This window comes from Fonsecaea nubica, assembly GCF_001646965.1.
Source record: "Fonsecaea nubica strain CBS 269.64 chromosome Unknown Scaff54, whole genome shotgun sequence".
In the NCBI taxonomy this organism is placed as follows: domain Eukaryota; kingdom Fungi; phylum Ascomycota; class Eurotiomycetes; order Chaetothyriales; family Herpotrichiellaceae; genus Fonsecaea; species Fonsecaea nubica.
Window position 1 is genome coordinate 20,641 of NW_019173727.1, and position 21,751 is coordinate 42,391.

Genomic DNA, 21,751 nt, shown 5'->3' on the forward strand with positions numbered 1-21,751 from the left:
CGGATTTCCTTGTGACTCGATCGATCGAAGCGTCCGACCCCAAGCAAGTAAGCAATCAAGCAATGTCCTCCTCCTCCTCCTCCTCCTCGGCTGCTCCATCTCTGCTCCGCGGTTCGGCGGTCCTGATCATCTGGGGCCGCGTGCATGGCTACGAGGATCCGAACGTGGAACGCCTGCTGAACGACTGGTGGACATATGAACATTTGCCGGAGCGGCTGGCGCTGCCGGGTTTCCACCGCACGCGACGGTACTACTACAGCTCGTTACCGAGGGAGGAGGGGGTGAAGGACGACGGTGGCGACAAAGTCACGACAGCGAGCGGCTACTCGAACTACCTGGTGCTGTACGAGGTGTCGTCGCTGGCGGCGCTCACGTCGCCCGAGTACATGCACGCACTCAACAACCCGACGCCGGGCACGAAGAAGTACATGCGCGTGCTGTCGGGCATGAGCCGGTCGGCGTGCCGCGTGCTGGCGTCGGTGTCGCGTCACGAGTTCGCGCCCTGTAAGGTCGGCGGCGGCGGCGGGACGCTTGGGCACATCGTCTTTGAAGCCCCGGCGGCGGCGGACTCACGCGCCAAGTTACAGGACTGGCTCTCGGGTGATGGCTGGCGGAGCCTCTGCGCAAAGCACTCCAGCCTGCTCGCCATGCACTTGCTCGAGCACGATGAAGCCGCCACCCGCTCGGGCAGCTCGACCAAGTCGTACGACGAAGTCGACTTCAAAAGGGGTCCCGAAAGCGCCGTGCTCAAGTGGATGGTGCTGCTCGAGTTCACGGACCCTCTTGGAAGCCCCTTTGCGTCCTATGGACCCCAGAGCGACGATATCAAGCAGGGTCTGAGGAAGCATGATGTTGATTTGTCCACGGTGACGCAAGAGCTGTTTGGATTGTTCGTCGTCATGGAGGAGTAAGGTGGGCCCAGCTTGTATTCGTCTGACTTCGGCGAGAGCATAGTCCGTGGAGTTTGAGGGTTCTGCATCAATATACTTGAAGTGAGCGTTGGCACAGAACCGACACAAGAGAATGTAGTGAGCCTCTTGCCCTCTAGAATGGGACTGTGCTGTCTGTTAGAACGAGGGCGTTCCCCTGTAAATGGTTCTGTCGCTGCTTAAAACCGTCGATGTGCACGATGGGCAAGATTTCTCGAGAGCCAGCTGGGTCGATGTACTTTGCAGGAGGATCAGTCTCTCAACTCAGCATTGTGGAAAACGGGGTTTTGGTGCGTAGTTGTAAAAGAGGCTCGCTGGATGAAAACGGAACTGGGTGGTTTTGCGGGATACGTGTTTAGGAAGTTCCTGCACAGTCAGCCAGCAGGGAGAGAAAGCTTCACGAGAGAAGCAAGCAAAGGGTTCAGGTCGAGAACCGGTTCATGCTCTCATCATCACCTCAGCGGGAGGAAGAGACAGTTTGCGCAGTCCTCCTCTCGATCAAGCTGAAATTGGGCGACGTCACTGAAAGGCAGCAAGAAAATTACAGAGAATTGCGGGTGCGAATCTGACTTGACATGGGGATCTAGACTACACCATCCACCATCTGCGCAATCACCCAGTCAAAGATAAGTGAGCAAAAACGCGCCCCCCAAAATACCATGTGGTGTGATCTCATACAGTTCCAATGCATCTCCAGGATAAATAACAAGCTATGCCAATGCCCAATCTCGTCCCAACCGCCTTGAAATCCTCCGACCTGCTGCAAAAGATGGCCAACGTTATCCTCTCCATCAATGCCGGAAGCTCCTCGCTGAAGACGACGCTGTTTGTGGAGGAAGAGAGCGACGAGGGCAAGGTCAAGGGCCTCCGGCGCCTGGGGAGCGCGGAAATATCTTCCATCAATGCCCCTCCTGCGCGCCTAAAATACCTGCGTGGCTCCTACAAAGACACCCGCGAACTCGGCGACATCAACGACCACAATCATGCCTTTGAGCATATCCTGAACGCCTTTCTGGCTGATGCGGAGATCCCAGAGGTCTCTAACAAGGATGACATCGACTACACAGCCCATCGAGTTGTTCAGGGAGGGAACTTTGAGGAAAAGTGCGCAGAGAGACACCCCACTACACCCATACCGAAGTCGCGATAGATTTGGACGCGTGGCTAACTGCTCATCAGCCAGTTCATCACCAAGAAGACCTTGAATAAGATCAACAAGCTCTCAGATCTTGCTCCCCTGTATGTACTCGAGGATCCTGAGCCCTTGACCCTGGCGAACTGCTGATTGCCATTCAGGCACAATGCTTCCGCGGTCGGTCTCATGCTGGCCTGCCACGAACACCTCCCCAATGTCATCAACGTGGCATGTTTCGATTCCGGTTTCCACCAAACCATGCCTGACTACGTCAAGAGCTATGCCATTGATCAGAAGATTGCCAAGGACAAGGGTCTGCGCAAATATGGGTTTCATGGTCTGAGCTACCAATACATCACAAGAACCACCGCTGCGTTTTTGGGGAAGCCGGAATCCGAGACCAACATCATTGCTCTGCATCTGGGGAGTGGTGCTTCCATGTGCGCCATACAGAATGGACGCTCAATAGACACGACCATGGGCTTGACACCCGTGTCAGGTTTACCCGGCGGCTCGCGGAGTGGTGACATCGACCCGAGTCTCGTCTTTCACTACACGTCCGATGCTAGTGCATTGAGCCCAAACAGCACCAAGGATCTTCATATCTCCACTGCTGAAGAGATTCTGAATAAACAATCTGGTTGGAAGGCGTTGACGGGGACGTCAGACTTTGCAAAGATTGCCGATCCGAATGCTCCAAACACCCACAAGCTCGCGTTCAACATCTTTACCGACCGGGTCGTCGGCTTCGTGGGCAACTACTTTGTCAAATTAGGCGGCAAGGTCGACGCCTTGGTCTTTGCCGGTGGCATTGGCGAAAAGAGCCCCTACTTGCGACAAGTCGTGATTGACAAAGTCTCATGCCTCGGCTTCACCATTGACGAAGAGAAGAACAAGAAAGGCCCGGACGGAAAGGACGTGGTGGATATCGGCACCAGTGAAACCATGCGCACGTTGGTCTGCGAAACGGACGAAGACGTGAGCATTTCCAATTTTCCCACGGACGATCTCTGGCTAACAGCATGACAGCATGAAATGGCGCATTCCGTTCTAGGAATGCTCTACAAGAAATAACAAAACAAGACGGACCTAGACGACCTGATGACGAACCCGCGCACGACAATAGACTTTATAATTTGATATACAAATTAGACCGGCCCGTTGCAACGTCCCAGCCTTGTTTTTGCCACGCCAATCTTCTGCTCGGCTCTGTTCTGCCGGTGTTTTGCCATTAGTCACTTCAACTTGCCTTTTCTACCTACCGGATGAGAAAGACACCAGATGCTTGATTGGCCTTTGCACGCCGAGCCTCAGGACTCGGAAATCCCTTTTAGGGACGATACATGCGGGTGCCATGTGCACAGGCCCAATTTGTCATTAGATCCAACCACGATTGGAGTGACCGGACTCTTTCTAACGGTTGCCGAGTGAGTAAGAAGGTTTGATAATGCGCCCAGCCTTTACGACAAATCCCTTGGGATTGGACACCTTGCCCAACTAAGGCATCCCGACCTTGATGAACAATGGCTCGATTGCGGAGAGCTTCTAAGCCATTGTAACACCAACCCTGAGAGGCTGGCACTCGTCAACCGTGCATGGAACAGCATCCATCGCCCCTCAGTGATTACTAGTGCTCGCTCGCCGCCTGCATAGTGGCATCAAGCTGATATGCACAGAACGATGACGACGATGGAGCAATACACCGGAGGATCTGGCGCAGGAGTTTCTCCTCCGTGAAGGAATGCATTGCCAACTTTCAAACTATATAAAGTCATGGTTCTGCCGATTACGAGGTGAGTCTGCCAGGAGTTGAGCATCGTGTTGTTCCATTTGCAATTTCTCAAATACAAGGCTCTCACGGTATCACGCAATCATGCATTTCTCTACATCTGTCTGGCTGTCGCTGCTGCTTCCAGCTTTGGAGGCCACCGCTCAACCTGTTGCGAAGCAAAATTATACATGCACAAGCTTCATGGTCAAAGTGCCGGTCAACAATGCGACTGTGGTGGTCCCTCCGATACCTGAATTCCCAGATCAATATGCTGCCACGGCATTTGCGAATCAAATCACCCTTCGCACGCCCTCTACTGCCGCACCTAACTTGACCACTCTCACAAAGACGTTCAACATCAGTGCAGAATACTGTATTCCAGCCAAGCCAGGTCCGAAGGCATCGACCTTGCATCTCCTTACTCATGGAATCGGATTCAACCGGAGCTACTGGGACTTCTATCTGCCCTCGAAGCCCAATGACGCTCAGTATTCCTACATCAACAGCGCCACAGGTGCGGGATACAGCACTCTCTCTTGGAACCGGCTGGGCATTGTGCCCTCGACCCTTGCCGACCCCTATACGGAGATTCAGAGTCTCGTTGAGCTTGCAGTGCTCGTCAGTCTTACCACGCTCGTCCGAGCAGGGAACATCTCTCAAGTCCCCGTCCCGGACAAAGTCGTCCATGTCGGCCACAGCTACGGCAGCGAGCTGAGCGCGTCGCTCGCCTCAGTCGCCCCCGACCTGACCGATGGCGTGGTGCTGACCGGCTACTCCGCCATTGGCAACTACTCGACCTTTTTTGTGGCCAACACGGCGCTGCACCTCGCCAGCACGAACCAACCTAAACGATTCCCCAACAGCACTTACTCGAATGGATTCCTGACCTGGCCAGACAAATACGGCAACCAATACTCCTTCTTCCAGTACCCGTTCTTCGACCCCGCCGTGCTCGACCAGGCCGAAGCGACAAAGTTCCCCTTCACCTTTGGCGAGTTCCTCACCATGACGGCCCTGCCCCTCGCCGCCCCCAACTTTACGGGCCCCGTGCTCTATCTCGGCTCCGAGGCCGACTTGATCTTTTGCGCCTCAAACTGCACGGGCCTGTTTGGTCCCGACAGCGCCGCGGTGCAGTCGTTCAGCGGCAGCAGCAGCGTCGAGACGTATCTCCAGCCGGATGTGGGTCACGGCCTGAATCTGCACTACAATGCCACGGGCGCGTACAATGTCATTCTCGACTGGGCTGATAGACATGGATTTTGAGAGAACGATCAGGGAATGGCTATACGTGGGGCCACCATGGGGGAAGTCATCCGAATTGTATAATCAAGACGAGTATCAAAGGCGCGGTGGCGGGGGTAAAGCGGTAATGTATGTATGTAGATGTAGATGTAGATCGGTTTGGTAGCTGTCACTCTGACAATCTCAACCCAGTTTCTACTGTCCCTCTCAGAGACGAGTAGCACTAAGTCGGCAAGCCACTTGAAATCCTAGATTTATTTAGACTTTGTTTTGTTTTGTTTTTTCCCTTTCCCTTTCCCAGGCACCCAGGCACCCCAAGTCCTGAAACATGGTGAGGTCGACCGACCGGCGATACATACGGAGTACGAGGCATGTGAACTCGACGCGCCAGTCCCAGCGCCTAACTCAGTCTCCTTCCCAGCGCTGTCCACAACTAATTATCCCACTGCCCCCCTGTCGCATTTCTACGGCCCTTGTCCGGCGGCAAACCAATTCCTCGATAGCTTAACATCTAAGCGCCTTGATGTTTATTTTGTTGACCGTGAAACGCGCGGGCATACTGGTCAGGCCAGGTCAACTCAGGGTCAACTCAAGTCCTGTCGGGTCAGGCCAGGTTCAACAGACGCCCCGAGAGGTCTTGTCAGGCCGGGCAAAGCGGCTCGGGTCATTTTCTTCTCCTCTGCGTGTGCGATGCAATGAAACAAAACCAGTCTACTGTACTGTGATTTACCACTGTTTTCTTCAGGAATTGAGTTTTAACGTCTTCATATTCATATCACATATATCATATTACATAAATATTACATTCTACATCACATGTGCTGTGCTGTGCTGTGCTGTGCTGTGCTTTGCTGTCCGGTGCTGACCTGACCTGACCTGTGCTGTGGTCATTGACATTATATTATATTATATTTATACCATATTCTATGAACCCTTGTCTGAACCTTGAGATTAAATCTTAAGGAATCGCAACTCTGCCGGAAAAAGACATCCCAACAACACGGGTTGACGTTTTCATGAGACAGACTACGATACGCCCGGTGGCCGTGTGATTGATCTATCCTCCTTCCTTCTCGCCGGTTGTCAAGCTGTCAAGCTGTCAAGCTGGCTAGCCAGCAAGAGTCCAAGCAACAGCAAATGTGGTTTCCGACTTATCAATAACATGTATTGAATTGGTTACCGGGTTCGTTCTCGACCACTGGAGTACGAGAAAACCAGACCATGCAGCAGCAGCGATGGGTGGCATCAATCTCTCGAAAAACGAAAGGCGAGACACCACCGCCTCGTGCAATCCACTGGCACGGCCCGATCGTCATGTTCCTCTGCTTCATCGGCGCCATCGCCCTCGCCGTTGGCCACCACATCCTCAGCCTCACACTTGACGGCAGACCCGTGTCCGCCGTCCCCGTGGAGCAACAATGGGTTTCCCGAGCGGCAAACGCGCTGGCGTACCTCGTCAAGGTCCTCCTGGTGCTGGCGACGGGCACCGCGTACGTCCAGTGTGTATGGCACCACGCACGGGGGCGACCGACTCGGCTCAGTCAATTCGATGCCATGTTCGGCGTGCTGGACAATGTCTTTGAATTCCACCATCTGGGTTTTTGGATGAGACGGCCGGTTTTGTTGGTGGTCGTCGTGGTTCTGTGGTACGTCTGTCACCGATATATCACCATTGCCCTTCAGTACCCAGAATCTTCCCCCCCTTTTCTCTTTCAAGATCTGTTATCTCAAACTTCCCAAACTAGCATTCAGAATTCACGTGTACATACCACAGTAGTGCCCACAGCCCTATCACTTATTGACCCTTTGACCCCGTGGCCTGCCAAAAACTGACCAAGTCCCGAGACAGGCTCATACCATTAGTCGCCATCATCACGCCCGGCACCATCTCCGTCGTGTCCGCGTCGACAAGCGAGCCCAAGACCATCTCCGTCCCGCAGCGAGAATACGGCAAGACCTCGTACGGCGCCGCCGTGACCGCGACGACCAATGACACCGTGTTTTACGGTGGTGCACGGTCCTATCTCAAGGGACCGACGCTCACGACGCTAACCGAGACGGAGATCTTGTCAGTATCAGTGGGTGGGGACGCATTTCCCACCAACTCAAACTTGACTTGGTCGATGGGGTTCTTTGGCCCGGCCATATCTTGCTCGGCCGCTGGCGTGGAAGTCACGACGCGGTTGACGGACTTGATCCTCCCGTATCAACAACAAAAGCAAGTGTCGTTGATGTACGACGCCTGGGTCCCGAGACCGGCGACGGCGACATCGCCCAACGACACTCTTCTCGTCGACGGCATGCTCGTTGTTGATCCCGACAGGAACAGCAACCTCCGGATCCTGGACCAGATTTCGCCCGACGCAGCAAGGATCTTTTACAGCATTGCCCCGGACGTGATGAGGCAGGCGACGATGACAGCCCCCATCCATGTCATCGAGTGTGCCCTGTACAACGCGTCGTGGCACCTAGACTTCGACGTCCGCAACACTGGCGAGCAGGTTCTCACACCGACCCTACAATTTGAGAACTGGATGCCTGGGTGGAGCAGCATCCAACCAGCGCTGACGGCCAGCACCGAAACCAACGTGATCCTCGACTATGCAGGTCTCATGGAGACCTTTGGAGCCATCACCAGCGGTCATCTAGACTATCCCAACGATCCTACCTTGCCTTTCGAACAGACTAGCCTAGCGTTGGAAACCAGCCCGGTCTTGTTCAACGACGCGTTTCCCGACCCTTTCAACGACGCTGCCATGGTTCAGCTCCAACGGACCCTGCAGACACTGTTTCAGAACATGACTCTCTCGGCCCGGTATGCTATGCTGCCTCGACAGGATCTCCGGGGCGACGCCTCAACCTGGACGTTTGTCAACGTCAACGCAACATCCACGTTCTCCCGCAACGTGTACTCCTACAATAGCCGAGACCTTGTTGTTGCGTACACGCTTGCGATAGGCGGTAGCGCCATATGTATGCTCGTTGCCATGCTGGCCATCTCTAAAATGGACGCCGTGTATTCGAACAGCTTCTCCACAGTCGTCCGCGTCAGCCGGAATCAACCCCGTCTCGACACCGTGATTCGCGATGACCACGACCGCAGCGGAGCGCAGCCCTTGCCAAAAAGAGTCGCTGATGCGTATATGTGGATCGGTCGCGAGGATATCGTGGGCCGGGGAATTGGGCGAGGCCGCGTCGCGACGGCGGACACGTGGGACTCTGAGAGGGAGGAGAGCCGCTCGTGGTGGGGGAAACGACGGGCGATGGATCTGGAGAAGTCGGGCCCGACTACAGGGCCGTCCAGTGTCGTCAGACCGCTGCCAGGTGGCATCGTGGCCAATTCGAAGACGAGTGGCTCGCTCGGTGGTTGGATATAGGCTCGACTGTTGGATATAGGCGCGACTGAGAAATGGCGATTGACCGTACCGCGACAGAACCCGTACAGAACGAGGTTCTAGCCAGCGACCGACCTCTGCTCCTGGCAAGCTGGCTCGATGGAGTCAGCAAATCGACTCTTGGGCTTCTCACGATATCTCCTTTTGATCCCGTCGTGCTTAAGACGTCGCATGGTGAAAAGAAGGCACAAAAGCCCTGCCCTCCAAATTCCATCAGTCCCAGTTCATAACCAGGTGGTTCTCGTTTGTCTGGCGTACTCCAGCATTACAGACAACGTGGCGACTGAGAAGGCTGCCCAGCTCCTCCGAACCTGGGACAAAGCCCCCTGACGAGCTTGTCCCCGCGTCTCCGGCAGGTAAAATACCTTCTTCGTCGTCATGCAGAGACCACCACCATTGGCTGCCACTCAGCATTCCGTCCTCGTCGTCAAATTCCTCCTCGGTCTGTTGCGTGGTTATGCCACGGTCAATGTCCTCAACAGTCATCCGAGCGATCCAGCCCCATTTGCGCCAGAACCACCGCCTGACTTCCCAACTCCGCTTGTTCCAAGCCACGCCGTCTCGCATACTCCTTCCGTAGTCTCCGTTGGCGCGCTCGCGTCCCCAACAGACCAAGCCGTCGTGAATCAAGTCAAGGAAGAGGCTCATATGATCAAGTTTCTTGACACTCGAGAGGTAGATGGCCATACTCCGAAAGTGTGGGAAGGGGATGCAATCCAGGTACGATGGATGAGGAATGATGAGCTGGTGGGCCGTGGGTCGGAGATCAACTGGGATAGTGTGGATATTGGCGTTGGAACTGGTTGAGAACGGAGAAGGATGGTCGTTGACATAGGAGACGATTGAAATGCCTAGGCTTTGAGCGATCGACATTGTTGCTGCGAAACACGACTCTCCAACCAGCTTCAGATTGTTCTTATAGGGTGATGGGAGGGATGGCCGCGTTCGTGAGATGCTCCGAGACGCTGAAGAGGAAGAACGTGGCGCGACCTGAGGGGAGCACTGGAGTGGCGACGCCTGTCGCAAAGGAGACAATGAAGGAGACAGGCTACTCAGCGGGCTCGTCCCTGAAACGACACCCGGTGGAAGCGTATATGTCTTGGAGTCGATATCGTCAGGGATGGGCCATAAGTGTCGCATATCAAGAGCATCCGGGATTGGCGGTACATAGTAATACACAGCAACTCTCAATGGAAGAACCGGCTCTGGCAGGGGTGTCGTATTGCTTGCCGCCTTGTGGATATCTGTTTCTGTCAATATCTCGTCATGAAGTGGCTCTCCCAAGGCAATAGACGATTCTCTGCCAGTCTCCAATGATTCCGTCAAAGGCACCTGGCCCTCGACTGCGGAAAGCTGCGGCGCATGTTCCCTCGCCCGCTTTGCCAACTCCTGCGTGACCTTCTCTCGGATCTCTTCGTCTCGACGATGCTTCTGCTTTTCGCGCCAGACGCGCTGCGATCGTCGGTTTTGCTCTCTCCTTGCCTCAGTCAGTTTTCGCTTGTACCTCTCTGAGAGCTTGGATTCCGAGCCCGCGGCAGCGGAGGATGAGCTCGACATATCCTTGTGTTCAGCTACTTTGCGATTTCCTCACGATGAGCGCGAGACGGCCTCGGGCCCTCGAGATTCGCACAATGCTCGTAAGTCCCGCCTGTGGAGAAGTGGCTGGCTGCACTAGATGACAACAGGCATAGAGGATCGAGTCCTATGTTCAACCACAGGCCTATGATGATGCAAGAAGTTCACATGAGGGCCAAGGACCGGGTGTGCTGTTATTGATGGTGAGCAGTCAGTGAGTAGTAGGCTTGACGGAGTCCAAGGTGGTAGTGAGATGAACCTATCATTATCTGTCTCCGAGTACGAATAGGCAGGGTACAGGTAAGACGCACCGCCAAACAGAGCAGACTTCCGCCTGGGCCTTTAGCCTCGGTGGCCTAGTGAGCCCTAGCTAGGTAATAATAGGCTACCACGCCACCAACACTACCTACTCGCTAACTAGGTACAAAGCAAGCTTACATGCTGGCATGCTTAGGTCAGATGGTGTTCGGCACCCGTACATCTCGTGCTTTACTCACATACACATCTCTACCCAGAGCCTCATTGCGGATTGCGGTACAACTTCAGTAACAACTACAAGGCTTCTCTTCGTCCATTCCACTCGCCATGTCAATCCTAAGCATCCAGCGAAATCCGGGCGGTTGACTTGACTGCACTTCTACCACTCTACAGCGCTCGTCTTCTTCTCATGACGACCACTACTGCTTCGAACCCGCTGCCGTCTAGTGTGCGTGCTGCATACATTGGACAACCTTTATTGCGATACCCACTGGTGCCATGTCAGATGGCCCTCATGAATCGCTCACAGCGTACACTAAAGAGCGTGTGAGATCAATATATCAGGACGGGCGGAAATGGAAAAACAGCAACGCTATCGGTCAACCAAGAACCTTCGAGGCGCGTTCGATAGAACACGATACAACAAGCGAGCTGTTTTACATCTTTTCGGCGGCTCAGCAAAAGGAACGATTACAAGAAATGGGCAGATCTTATTTCCGCGCCGTCCAGGAATCCCAGGATCATATCGCTCGGCTAGATGACAAGATTGCATCCCTGATGTCTTGCTGCTACGATGGCGTCCTGGACGAGGACTATATGGTCTCGCAGACTTGCGCATTATTATCTCGCGTGCCTGGCACTCCTCCTCTGCACCGGGCATTGAGTTCAATGTTTTCAGGCCACAAGTTTAATTGGGGTTACTTCGAAGGTGTCCACCACAGTCATGTTCTGTTGAATGAAAATACCTGGGAAAAGCTCCTCGTAACTAAATGGATTGACTCAAACACCGTGAGAATTGCTTTGACCATTGTCCAAGTGCGTGATGGGACGAGTAGCAACATGGTGGATCATTTTCGACAGTACCTCAACACCCTAGCTGAGATCTCAGAGGCGACGTTCTCTTTGCTCTGCCGCTGCAACGATGTGGTGGAACAACAGTCCTGGTTGCTGGCTTCAAGTTTTCTCTGGACGTGCTGGTATCGTGGACTCATGCTTCATCTCCACAGTGCTCTCCATTTCCATCTTCGATTCGGCTACAACGTCGGGGCTTTGAACCGACTTGACATGAGGCAGCCGTTGCCGCAGATGGGCGTACTCTCATCACCTTCAGAACCGTCAGCATACTTGTGCCCCTGGGCGTTCGAGCTGTTACGATCCGATAGAGCATCTGTGAGTCAAGATTTCCGTCGTTTCCATCAGCGGTTTTCGACGCTCCACTCCCAGAAGAAAGCTCGGTGCATAGGTGGTCCATGCCGCCCCTGTAACGGACAAGGTCCAACACATTGCCAACGCTTTACGGGTCTGAAGATCGTTGACCAGTCTGCTCACGACGGATCCTGCGATGGTCAATGTCAGAGTTTATTCTGGGACGAGGCGAGCTACCGCAGTGTCGCCGGAGCCAGAGCAGTGTCAATTGTTGATACGAATGAAGAGTTTATTCGATACTGCCAGGCTTCTCGCAAGACGATAGCTGTGTCGCATGTGTGGGCTCATGGTGCGGGTGGTCGACCGCACACCGGCTTCAACGCCTGTCTACATCAGCGGCTCGTTCGAATTGCTCGAGAAAACGACTGCGACTCCTACTGGATGGACACGCCTTGTATACCGGAAGATCATCAACTTCGAGCTGAAGCGATCTCGTATATCAACGAAGTCTTCAACACAAGCAGCATCACGCTGGTGTGGGACCGGGATCTCATGTCGATCGACATATCTCGTCCGTCGATGGAGGTCCAAGAGGCGATCCTGTGCACTCTCTTGGTCTGTGACTGGACCTTGAGGTCTTGGACTCTGCTAGAGTCGATGCGTGCCCGCCACAACATTCATCTCTTGTGCAAAGACAACAAGACTGTCGCGCTGAGAGACTGTCTTCTCAATGTCCATCACGCCGGTGCCATCGACATTGCGACATTATTGCTCACCAGCCAACAACTTCTGCCCGCGATACAATACGACGGTGAAGAACCCGATGACGAACTACAGAGACAAATGAAGGGTTACGTCCCTGTCGAGGAAGCTCTGCACCTGCTGGCTCGTCGACACGCGTCTAGACCAGGAGACAGCGTCGTCATCTTGAGCCTGCTCATTGACGATAAACCCGTGTATACTGCAGAGGCATTCTGGAAGTCAAAGATCGGCCAGTCCTTGTACTCGGGCGTGCTATTTTCATCCCAGCCCAGGCTCCAATGTAAGGGGTTTGGATGGGCACCTTCTCAGCCAGAATTACCCCTAGCTGTTTTGAGTGGTGATTCTCCACACTCTCAAGAGTACCTGTTTGACGGTTCACAGTCGTGGCCAGCGATAATTACCCCAGACGGTCTCGACGCGACGTTTGCCACGTTCGAAATACCTGAACTCGAGCAAGAATCGTCGTCGTCGTCGTCCCCGCTTCAGCATGTCGTCACCAACCTAGCCCAGAAGTTTCCCTGGCCGGGCTCACAACGTCGTCAGCCCAGCCAAATACAAATCCTACGTGACCACTTCCATCTGGAGAGGTATAAGCACTCGCTACTTCTTCTTCCCGTCGTTGCGAACTCGTCACGCAGTGCCCCATTCAACGCGTACCGCGGCCGGTCGAATGGCCTGCTATTTGCCGTGGTGGGTTCCCATGATGAGGATCGGCGGACGTGGCACTGGCTCGGGACTTTTGAATGGGACCTGACTTGTCCGCCTCTGCCAAAGAAGAGGAAGGAACGGGAGAAAGTGTTCATTGTCTAGCCATTCCTTCTCTTGGACACAACAACGTCTAGTGAGCGCCCATCTGTGATCGGGGAAAGACAAGCCAACGTCTTTACGTGGTGAGTTGTTCAAGAGAGGATTGCCGTTGCGTTGGTCTGTGATCGCCCCGGCCATGCGCCACCTCGTATAAAGGCTCTTGGCCCGTACCCGTTGACGTCTCGAAAAGACACCCAAGCCTCGAACCCTGAAGAAAGGCACTTGGAAGCGAGACGCAAGTCTGATTGGTGCCGGCCCCCGCCAGCCTTTGCGAGGCTGAATCGCTGCCACGGCGAGCACGAATAAGCCAGTCCATAAGCCACCAGCCAGACCAAGACTAACCCTTCCTTCTACTTGTAACTTGTCTGTTGTCTATATAAGATACTAGAAGAGTATGTGAATATAGATGTACCACCAACCGTTCTCGAAGCTCATACTCATGCCCATATTCATATTCATACTCTATTCATTCTCGTACTATTTTTCCTCCACCATCCGTCTCCTCAGGACTAACCACGTGCCCACGTCTCCACATCTCCACGATCCACAGCTATAGAGGGCGGACGATAAACAGTAAACAGTACAAAAGATGTCCCCGTCATCGACATTCACGCCCGTCCAACGGGTCTTTGCCCAAGTCCACTCCGCGACGGGCCTGAAATTTCCCGAGACGGTCGCGGCGTTGCTCGCACTGGGCGTCACGCGGTACCATGTCGATTATATCGCGGGGACGACGACGACGTATGCACCGACATCCGCACCCAAGAGGGCGACCGGGTCGAGCCAACTCGAGAATGCAATTGCGAATGCAGTTGTGATCGAGTCAGAAGTCATCCCCACACCCACACCCCTCCATACCACCCCATCCATGACAGTGGCGTGGAACGCCCCCGCCCTCTCCCTCGCTATAGCGCGCATCCAAGCCAACAAAACGACCTACATGGAATTTTCGCGCGAATGCAGCGCCGCCGGCGTCGTGGGGTACATGGCGTTTTTGGCCGGGAAGCGGGTCCTGTACTACGGCTGCGACGGGGACGTGCATGTTGAGTGGTTTCCTAGCGTGGGCGCCGCAATGCCTAGAAAAGAGTGAGGAGGAGAAGAGAAGGAGGGGAGACAAGCGTATCTTATTTCTACCGAAGAGGCTGTTTGTAATATGGATAGTGACGGTGGTGGAGGAGGTGGTGGTGGTGACCAGGTTGACAATCATTGGCATGACTGTTAATGAGATTGTTCGCTGCTTTGTCTACTTTGTCTACTTCGACCATCCAGAACCAATCTCCACTCTGAAGATATCTATACTCTCTTAATTACTTGATTAGCTCATTTCTTTCATTTACATCCTATTTACATCTTCGTACATCCGACCCATCCACGAATGACGAGACACCCCTTTTCTCTCAGCCTTACGGGAGAGCACACTCTCACGGACTGGTGCGGCTCAGGCCAAGACACTCGGCCATACCGTAAAAGATGTCGATGCTGTTAAAGACACCAGAGAACAGCTCCGTGCAAGGCCCGCGTGTGAAGACGGGCACGTCGGTCAGAGAGTGCACACCTTGGTCCGCCTATAGCCAAAGATTAGTAAGAAATCGTGCCAAAGCAAAATAAATCAAGACTTACAGAAACTGGGAGTGAGCCGTTGATGATGAACCCAGTAACAGCATCAACATAGTTGACGTAAAAGTCCTCGTCAGAGAAACCAGTGATGTTGATGGCCGGCACGCGAGGTCCGTTCTTGTTGACCCGGTAGTCCTCTCGGTGGTCAGGGAAAGCAGCCAGCCCAGAGTACAGCGTGTAGCGAGGATCCCAGTTGGCCGGGAAGTTGACGCCAGGGCCGTAAACCAAATTCTGGTCGCTGCCGATAGGAGCAGAGCGGTTGGCGAGAACATACTGACTGAGCCCAGAGTTCTGGTAGGTGCCGATAGCGTCACGCTTGTCACGGGGGGCTTTTTGCGAGTTGAGGAATTTTGTGTCGACAGAGCCCATAACGTCGAAGCCATGGCCGTGATCAGCGGTCACGAGGATGAGCGTGTTTTCCAGCTCGCCCACTTCCTCAAGCCAGGCAATCGTGGCCTTGATCGTATCGTCCATTTCGAGGAGCTCACCTAGGGCACGGTCATAGTCGAGCACGTGCATCATCTTGTCGATACTGGCAGCTTCAGACATAAGGAAGAAACCCTCATCTCCGTGGCGGGTCTGGAGAACTTCGAGAGCCTTGAGAGTCATTTCCTTGAGACCTGGTTGATCGGTGGCAGCTGCTTTGGAACCATCAGGGGCAGTGCTAGACTTGTTCAGGTTCTGTGGGTAAACATTTCGATCGAGCCACTTGGCCATGTTGTTGACCGAGAAAATACCAAGATGCTTGCTCGAGTTACCAGACGCCTGGAGAGCAGTGTTGTTCAAAACGACGGTATAGTTCTGCTTGGCAAACTCCTGGTAGTAGTCCTTACCCTGGAAGGAGCCCTTTCCTGGATAGAACTGTTCGGCACCACCGCCAAAGAGCACATCAGGGCCGGTCCAGTTGGTCCAGGTATAGTTGGTGATGCCTCGGAGGAAAGAGTCAACGACGGCTCCGTATTGGCCTCGATCCCGTGTATGGGCGGTCAGTGCGGCAGGGGTCGCGTCGGCGATAAAAGCGGTAGAGACAATGCCAACACCGCCACCTCTGAGCCGGTGGAAGATCTCAGCGATACTCTCAATCTTTGGGTCGTCGAATTTGTTCGGGGAGGAGTCAGCATAGACGCCCAAAGCATTGACGGTAGATTTGTGGCCAGAGTAGAGAGCAGTCGCAGAGTTGGCGCTATCCGTAATGAAGCTGTCGATCGAGTGCGTCATCTGGTGACCCAGCATCGGAAACTGGTCCATGGCCATCTTGGTCTGGTACTTTCCGTTGATGGATTGGTGACCAATCAGGCGCGCAGCTGCATCTTCGATTTAGCATCAAATCTATACCAAAAAGACATTTGTCCTCACCAGTGATCATGTTCGTGGTCATGCCGTCTCCGATGAACATGACAACGTTCTTTGCCCGCTGTTGGGGAGAAATGTCCCGGACGGTCCAGTTGGCGATCGTCGTCTGTGAGCCATTCCGATACTTTAGGGTCGCAATATACTGCCCTGGCTCATACAGGGCAACATTTCGCCATGCCTTGGACGCAACCTTGACCTGCGACGGAGTCTTGGCCACCTGAGCAAACAGATCTTCGTACCAGGTGAAGTTCCAGGTCTCAAGCTTTGGTTCCGAGAGGCTGAAGAACTCTGAGATTGGTCGAGCAGCCCCGCCCTCCCGTTCGATTGTCAAAGTGAACTGAGCGGATGCATTAGCCAGTGCCAATGATAGTGATGCCTGTCCCACAAACCCAAACGAAGCATTCTTTAGACAAGGGTAACTCACATTAGGATCAGGGGTGGTGTAGCCACGAATAGCCTCGCTTCCATTCAAGGGAGCGTGGACCTCAGCTCGGATATCGAATCGTTGGCCTGGGAGGAAGTCGGCTTGGTCAGGTGGAATGATACAGCCCAAAGTTGGACATGTTCCGAGCCTCTGGAAGGTTTGAGCTGCACAGTGGCTGCAGAAGGTGGCAACTGCCAAGACACTCTCTAAACCGAGCTGGAATCTCATCTTTGATACCTGGAAGATGTCCTGGACCAAATGGTTGGGGAAAGCTCTTGAGAGGGTTCAGAATTTCGACCCAGCTGTAGGAGCTTGCACCTTTTGTACCTTTCAGTCTAGTCTAAAGCTCCTCCCAGCCTTCAACGGAAAGCAAGCTCTATTGCGTGCGTTACATAGCCCGCAAGAACTCAGAGAATCCATTGCCGTGCAGAGCTTCTGTCTCGTGGGATCCGTTGGTTTCGCACTGGCCGCATGGTATAGTGTAACTTGCTTCGATTTCAACTGCTTTGGGTAGGCGGAATCGATGCCAAGACAACGGGAGGGATGCCAAGCCACGGAAAGAGAGAAGGAGAAGATATTAACCACTGAAACTCCCCACGTGTTTGGTTGCTCGGCGGGCCAAGAAAAAGCTTTGCTGAGGCCTAAGGTTGCACACGAAGGGTGCCAAGATCAAGCGCTCCAGGACATCCCCGTTCTGTCCGCTATTTAGTGAATGCGTGGTTAGACGTACCTTTGCCATTGGAGAGCGTGCTGGTCAACGTCGCAGCAAACTCGTCGCCAAGAGCGGTAGCGGAGGGTCAGGTCCATTGAAGCTGATGATACATGGAAGAAGGAAAGTACAGGAACGGGGTGCCCGGACCTGGACATCTCGTGGTGAAAAGGTCAAAGCGGAGCTGCAGAAAAGGAAGTTCCAGCTCCGAAGGCATTTGTCTGTGAAGGCACTCATAGCCAGGTCCAAGCTAGAGGAACAAGGGTTGCAATCTGGGAGTAGTCAACTCTGAGCGATGCTCGTCTGGTACCTCGAAGCCCACAGATATCCTCCCAGGAACATCAATAGCACAAACCTTTTCAAGTAGTGTCGCGTTCTCAACATAGCTCTCCACCACGTGGCATAGCTCGTTTTTCGGTCGACAATGCGATCGATTATGCAAGTTCTCGGGTAAAGGCTCGAAACGAGCAAAAGCGAGATGCCAGTTTCTCGAAAGGTCGGGCCGGTTGCCAGCTATACACAAGAGCACCTTCCTGGCATGCGACCCAAAGTATGCAGGAAGCTGTACTTACATACTCGCACGGTGATGGCAGATCTTTCTACTGGGTTGTAGCGAACAGACCGAGCTTTTGAATGTTGGCAGGACCGGCGGTGTTTGAAAGCGACCCACACATGTATCCGGCTCGACGGGTCAGACTGATATCTGGGTTCCTGGTGCCATCATCCCGCAATACCAGCACGTCACACAAGCGACCCTTGGCTCCCGTATTCAATGTTCACCAACAAATAGCATTGGACAGGGGGTATCTTCGATCTGCAAGGCTGGCCAAGTCTGCTTCGAGAAGCAAGCCAGAATTCTGCCCTTCAGAAGTTTGTGCCACGTTTGCGGGAAGGGGTGCATATGAAATCGTCGGACACGCACACGGCACAACCAGAAATCTGGGCGTTCATATTGTACACCCACGTCGACACCCTCTGGATTGTCTATCTCGAGAGTGCTGACATGCTTGTCACGTTACTCCACTGCCCACGTTTTGCCCAGGTGGTTTTCCTTTTGCCACCAATCTTGCCTGATGAGGAAGTTGACTACATCCCGGGTCATGAAGCACCACAAAGCGTGTCGATAGTCTTGAGCTGGTATCTGAGATCACGGTCTCTTCCCTCCAACACCAGCGATTGGAGATAAAAAGTCCGTGGTAGCAAAGTCCGATGGAAAGGCCATGAAGCGAGCGGTGACTAAGATTGGCTTCGGAGCTGATGGTGCAGCGAGGCGAAAAGAGATATGGGATGCTAGGAGTGCGGAGTACTGAGGGCTGGTTCGTCTCCTATTGGTGGCAGTTACCTAATTAGCGGGATTCTGTAGGAACAGGGCCAAACCTCAGATGCGAGCAGTCAGATCCAAGCGAAGAATATTTCGTTCCATGCTTCAGCTTAGTTGAGTAAGACGGGCAATGCGCTGCAAGTGCCGTGGACAAGATTAGATAGCCTAGGTCAGATACGAGGAGGATCAACCGTATGGGTACGAGCAGACAAGGCCAGAAGCCAGAGAAGAATTGTGTTTGTGAGGTGAGACAGCGAAGTGGTGGCCAATAAAGTTCGCATTCAGTGAGTGAGTTGAGGTTATACGAACACGAGAAAAGGGGAGCCTGCACCGACTGCCGACCCCTCTCTCCCACCCTTTGCCTGCGCCCCTCTCTCACTTGTACTCAGAATTTCTGCAATCGATTCTTTTTCAACCACATGTCATGTTCTGGATGTTCCCGAGAGTCGACAAACCTGTACCTGGACCCATTTAGCCCCAAACAGCAACACCACGCCGATCCTGTCCACGGTCGTCCACATACACCATGGCCAACACTCCCAATTCGTCTGACTCTCATGCCTAGGGCCTGGACCACCGGACCATCCAGCCGCAATTGGCACTTGCTCCTTCGATCGTCCTGGCAATGGCATGCAGCATTCAGATGCTTGTTTCTTCGCGCTACTCTCTGTTTGTTTCAAACCTTTTGTTGTGGATGGCGACAGAGGCGGCGTCGAATGCGCCATGGCTCCAATCCGACATAGCTTGTATGGCATGCTTTGCATTCTGAATGGCGCACATTCCTGGAGCTGACTTCAAAAAGCGCGCCACTTGCCTGCAGCATGCACCCTCCTCTAACACTAGTCAGAGCGACTGAACGGGAGCTGCCAGTGAGCCGAGAAACATGGCGGATCCCAGCCCTGCTGAGCGCAGCTCACTGTTGTCCGGCCCTAGAAAGAACAAATGGCTCGACGAGTCCGACTTTTCTGCTCCTCAAGCTCTTGTTACTGTTGTCCGCCGTCGTTTCTTGGGTTGGTTTATAATGTTGCTCACGTCGTTCATTTTCTTTGCGTGCCTGGCGTGGTCTCTGGCCACTCCACAGCATAAGCGTCAAGCAAGCGGTCCCGTCATTGGCACAAACTTTCAAGACCCTTCGGTGGTTCGATTGGACGATGGAAGCTATATTGCCTATGCTGGAGTCAATGGGAATCCTGCCGGGGTTAATGTCTTGATCGCTACCTCTCCAGACTTCTCTAGCTGGACCGTTCATTCAGGTTACGATGCCTTGCCAAATCTCCCTTCATGGGCAGCCTCGCCGCCGCATGTCTGGGCTCCTGACGTGACTCAGTTGGTGAGGATGTGATCTGCTGCTGTGGGGGATCAAAGCCTTCTGACACGCGCTTACAGGACAATGGGAACTTTGTGCTCTACTATTCAGTAACAATGGCCGAGTCTCCGGCAAAGCACTGTGTTGCAGCAGCAACAGCTCCAAACCCAGAAGGACCGTTCACGCCTGTCCAGACGCCACTATTCTGTGATCTGACAGCCGGCGGGGCCATCGACGCTGACGGTTTCAACGACCCTACGACTCACCGGCAATATGTCATCTATAAGGTGGACGGCAACTCGATCGGCAACGGTGGCGCGTGTTCAAACTCTGTCAATCCAATCGCGCCCACACCTCTGAATCTACAAGAGGTCAACCCGGATGACGGGTATACTTTCATTGGTGGCGCCACCACTGTTTTACTGAACGATCCTGATGATGGGCCTAATATCGAAGCGCCCTCGTTGACCTATGATGCTTCGTCCGGGACCTATATTCTCCTGTACAGCTCCAGATGTTTCACGACTGCTCCCTACAACATCAGATACGCGACCAGCAACAGTGTCTACGGGCCTTACACAAAGCAGTCAAACCCATTCCTGGCGACTGGAGGCACGGCCGCGAACGTCTACATCCCTGGGGGCATTGACATCACCAAGGATGGCAAACTGGCCGTCTTCCACGGTGACGTGAATATGGGATGGTTCGCCGGCGACGGGACAGCACGTGTGCGAGCCATGTACGCCGTTGAGCTTTCGATCGGAAACGGTGTCGTCAGTCCGGGCACACTATACTGAGGAAGCACTATCCAATTCGTATTTGACTTATCAGTCCGCTGGCTGTGGTTCAGAGATCCAAAGATTGTTACGACATGAACGAGGTCATTCTGGCAACATTTGTACAACAGACATTCGCTTCGGAGCTTGATTTTTGAGCGCTTTATATAGAATTTCCTTTTACTTGATTCTTGAAGACGCACGCACACAGACGCGCACTCACATGGACACGGACACACATGGAGAGGGGGGATAGTTATGACGCTCGCTAGGAAGGATTCGTCAGAAAACGGGCTTGAGGTGAGTTGAGTTGAGCTGAGTTTGGGGGCCGAGCCAAGCAGAGCAACAAAAGGAGGCACAGCCTGGTCCTAGCTGTAGTTTCTACTGGGATTTTTAACACACGAAATATGGACCTAACGAGTACGGAGTACTTATCATGCATGATAACGAGACTCTTTTTCCCTTTTCCCTTCGCCCCTGTCCCGCCTTCATTCCCCGGTCCAGTCTTCCCTAGCCTTCTTCACTCGCAGGCAGAAGCGGATATGGAAATGGCGACTCACCGTACCATACTGCAACGTTAATGCTGGTGCTGGTGCCGGCCAACTGTACCGACCACCGTCCCATCCGCCAACCCAACAACGTCAAAAAGCCTACGTGCCTAAATAGGTCTTGTCTTCTACGAGGTGCTTCCCTTCTACATACATACATACCTTCTGAAGATACCCTTGTGTACCTTCCTTACCTTGGTGAGTTTTACGACGACACCACTCACTACTGACTGTAACCAGCCAACACAAGCTCCTACCTGCGTGGGCCACTACGATGTGAATACCATCCTTAGAGTCGACCATGTTGGCCACATACCTAGTAAAGGTGCCTCCATCGTCTGAGGTCATGACACGAGTGGTGTTCAGTGCTCTTCAGCGAAAACTTGCAAGACCACGCTCAAGCCGCCGGGTATACGCAGTACCAAATCCAAAAAGGACAGATTGATAAAAGGTATACT

General features: G+C 53.6%; 9 protein-coding genes across 9 annotated transcripts; 7 read left to right on the top strand and 2 right to left on the bottom strand.

The window, feature by feature from the left end:
• Positions 1-62: 62 nt before the first annotated feature.
• AYO20_07572 (hypothetical protein) lies at positions 63-911 on the top strand (the record flags this gene model as incomplete). Its single annotated transcript, XM_022645857.1, has 1 exon — positions 63-911. The coding sequence occupies one exon, from the start codon at positions 63-65 to the stop codon at positions 909-911; it is 849 nt and encodes a 282-aa protein (XP_022498102.1).
• A 730-nt stretch (positions 912-1,641) lies between these two features.
• On the top strand, positions 1,642-3,090 carry AYO20_07573 (acetate kinase; the record flags this gene model as incomplete). Its single annotated transcript, XM_022645858.1, has 3 exons — positions 1,642-2,033; positions 2,109-2,168; positions 2,226-3,090. 3 exons carry the CDS (start codon positions 1,642-1,644, stop codon positions 3,088-3,090), a joined length of 1,317 nt encoding a protein of 438 aa, XP_022498103.1.
• Positions 3,091-3,937: 847 nt separating this feature from the next.
• On the top strand, positions 3,938-5,098 carry AYO20_07574 (hypothetical protein; the record flags this gene model as incomplete). The annotated part of the gene is made up of 1 exon (XM_022645859.1): positions 3,938-5,098. One exon carries the CDS (start codon positions 3,938-3,940, stop codon positions 5,096-5,098), a length of 1,161 nt encoding a protein of 386 aa, XP_022498104.1.
• Positions 5,099-6,298: 1,200 nt separating this feature from the next.
• AYO20_07575 (hypothetical protein) lies at positions 6,299-8,454 on the top strand (the record flags this gene model as incomplete). The annotated part of the gene is made up of 3 exons (XM_022645860.1): positions 6,299-6,567; positions 6,619-6,723; positions 6,927-8,454. The coding sequence occupies 3 exons, from the start codon at positions 6,299-6,301 to the stop codon at positions 8,452-8,454; spliced, it is 1,902 nt and encodes a 633-aa protein (XP_022498105.1).
• Positions 8,455-8,685: 231 nt separating this feature from the next.
• AYO20_07576 (hypothetical protein) lies at positions 8,686-10,029 on the bottom strand (the record flags this gene model as incomplete). The annotated part of the gene is made up of 1 exon (XM_022645861.1): positions 8,686-10,029. One exon carries the CDS (start codon positions 10,027-10,029, stop codon positions 8,686-8,688), a length of 1,344 nt encoding a protein of 447 aa, XP_022498106.1.
• A 774-nt stretch (positions 10,030-10,803) lies between these two features.
• AYO20_07577 (hypothetical protein) lies at positions 10,804-13,242 on the top strand (the record flags this gene model as incomplete). Its single annotated transcript, XM_022645862.1, has 1 exon — positions 10,804-13,242. One exon carries the CDS (start codon positions 10,804-10,806, stop codon positions 13,240-13,242), a length of 2,439 nt encoding a protein of 812 aa, XP_022498107.1.
• Positions 13,243-13,828: 586 nt separating this feature from the next.
• AYO20_07578 (hypothetical protein) lies at positions 13,829-14,329 on the top strand (the record flags this gene model as incomplete). The annotated part of the gene is made up of 1 exon (XM_022645863.1): positions 13,829-14,329. One exon carries the CDS (start codon positions 13,829-13,831, stop codon positions 14,327-14,329), a length of 501 nt encoding a protein of 166 aa, XP_022498108.1.
• A 331-nt stretch (positions 14,330-14,660) lies between these two features.
• Positions 14,661-16,861, bottom strand: AYO20_07579 (hypothetical protein; the record flags this gene model as incomplete). The annotated part of the gene is made up of 4 exons (XM_022645864.1): positions 14,661-14,804; positions 14,860-16,160; positions 16,213-16,546; positions 16,634-16,861. 4 exons carry the CDS (start codon positions 16,859-16,861, stop codon positions 14,661-14,663), a joined length of 2,007 nt encoding a protein of 668 aa, XP_022498109.1.
• Positions 16,862-19,546: 2,685 nt separating this feature from the next.
• AYO20_07580 (hypothetical protein) lies at positions 19,547-20,766 on the top strand (the record flags this gene model as incomplete). Its single annotated transcript, XM_022645865.1, has 2 exons — positions 19,547-19,993; positions 20,050-20,766. 2 exons carry the CDS (start codon positions 19,547-19,549, stop codon positions 20,764-20,766), a joined length of 1,164 nt encoding a protein of 387 aa, XP_022498110.1.
• Between the last annotated feature and the right edge of the window lie 985 nt (positions 20,767-21,751).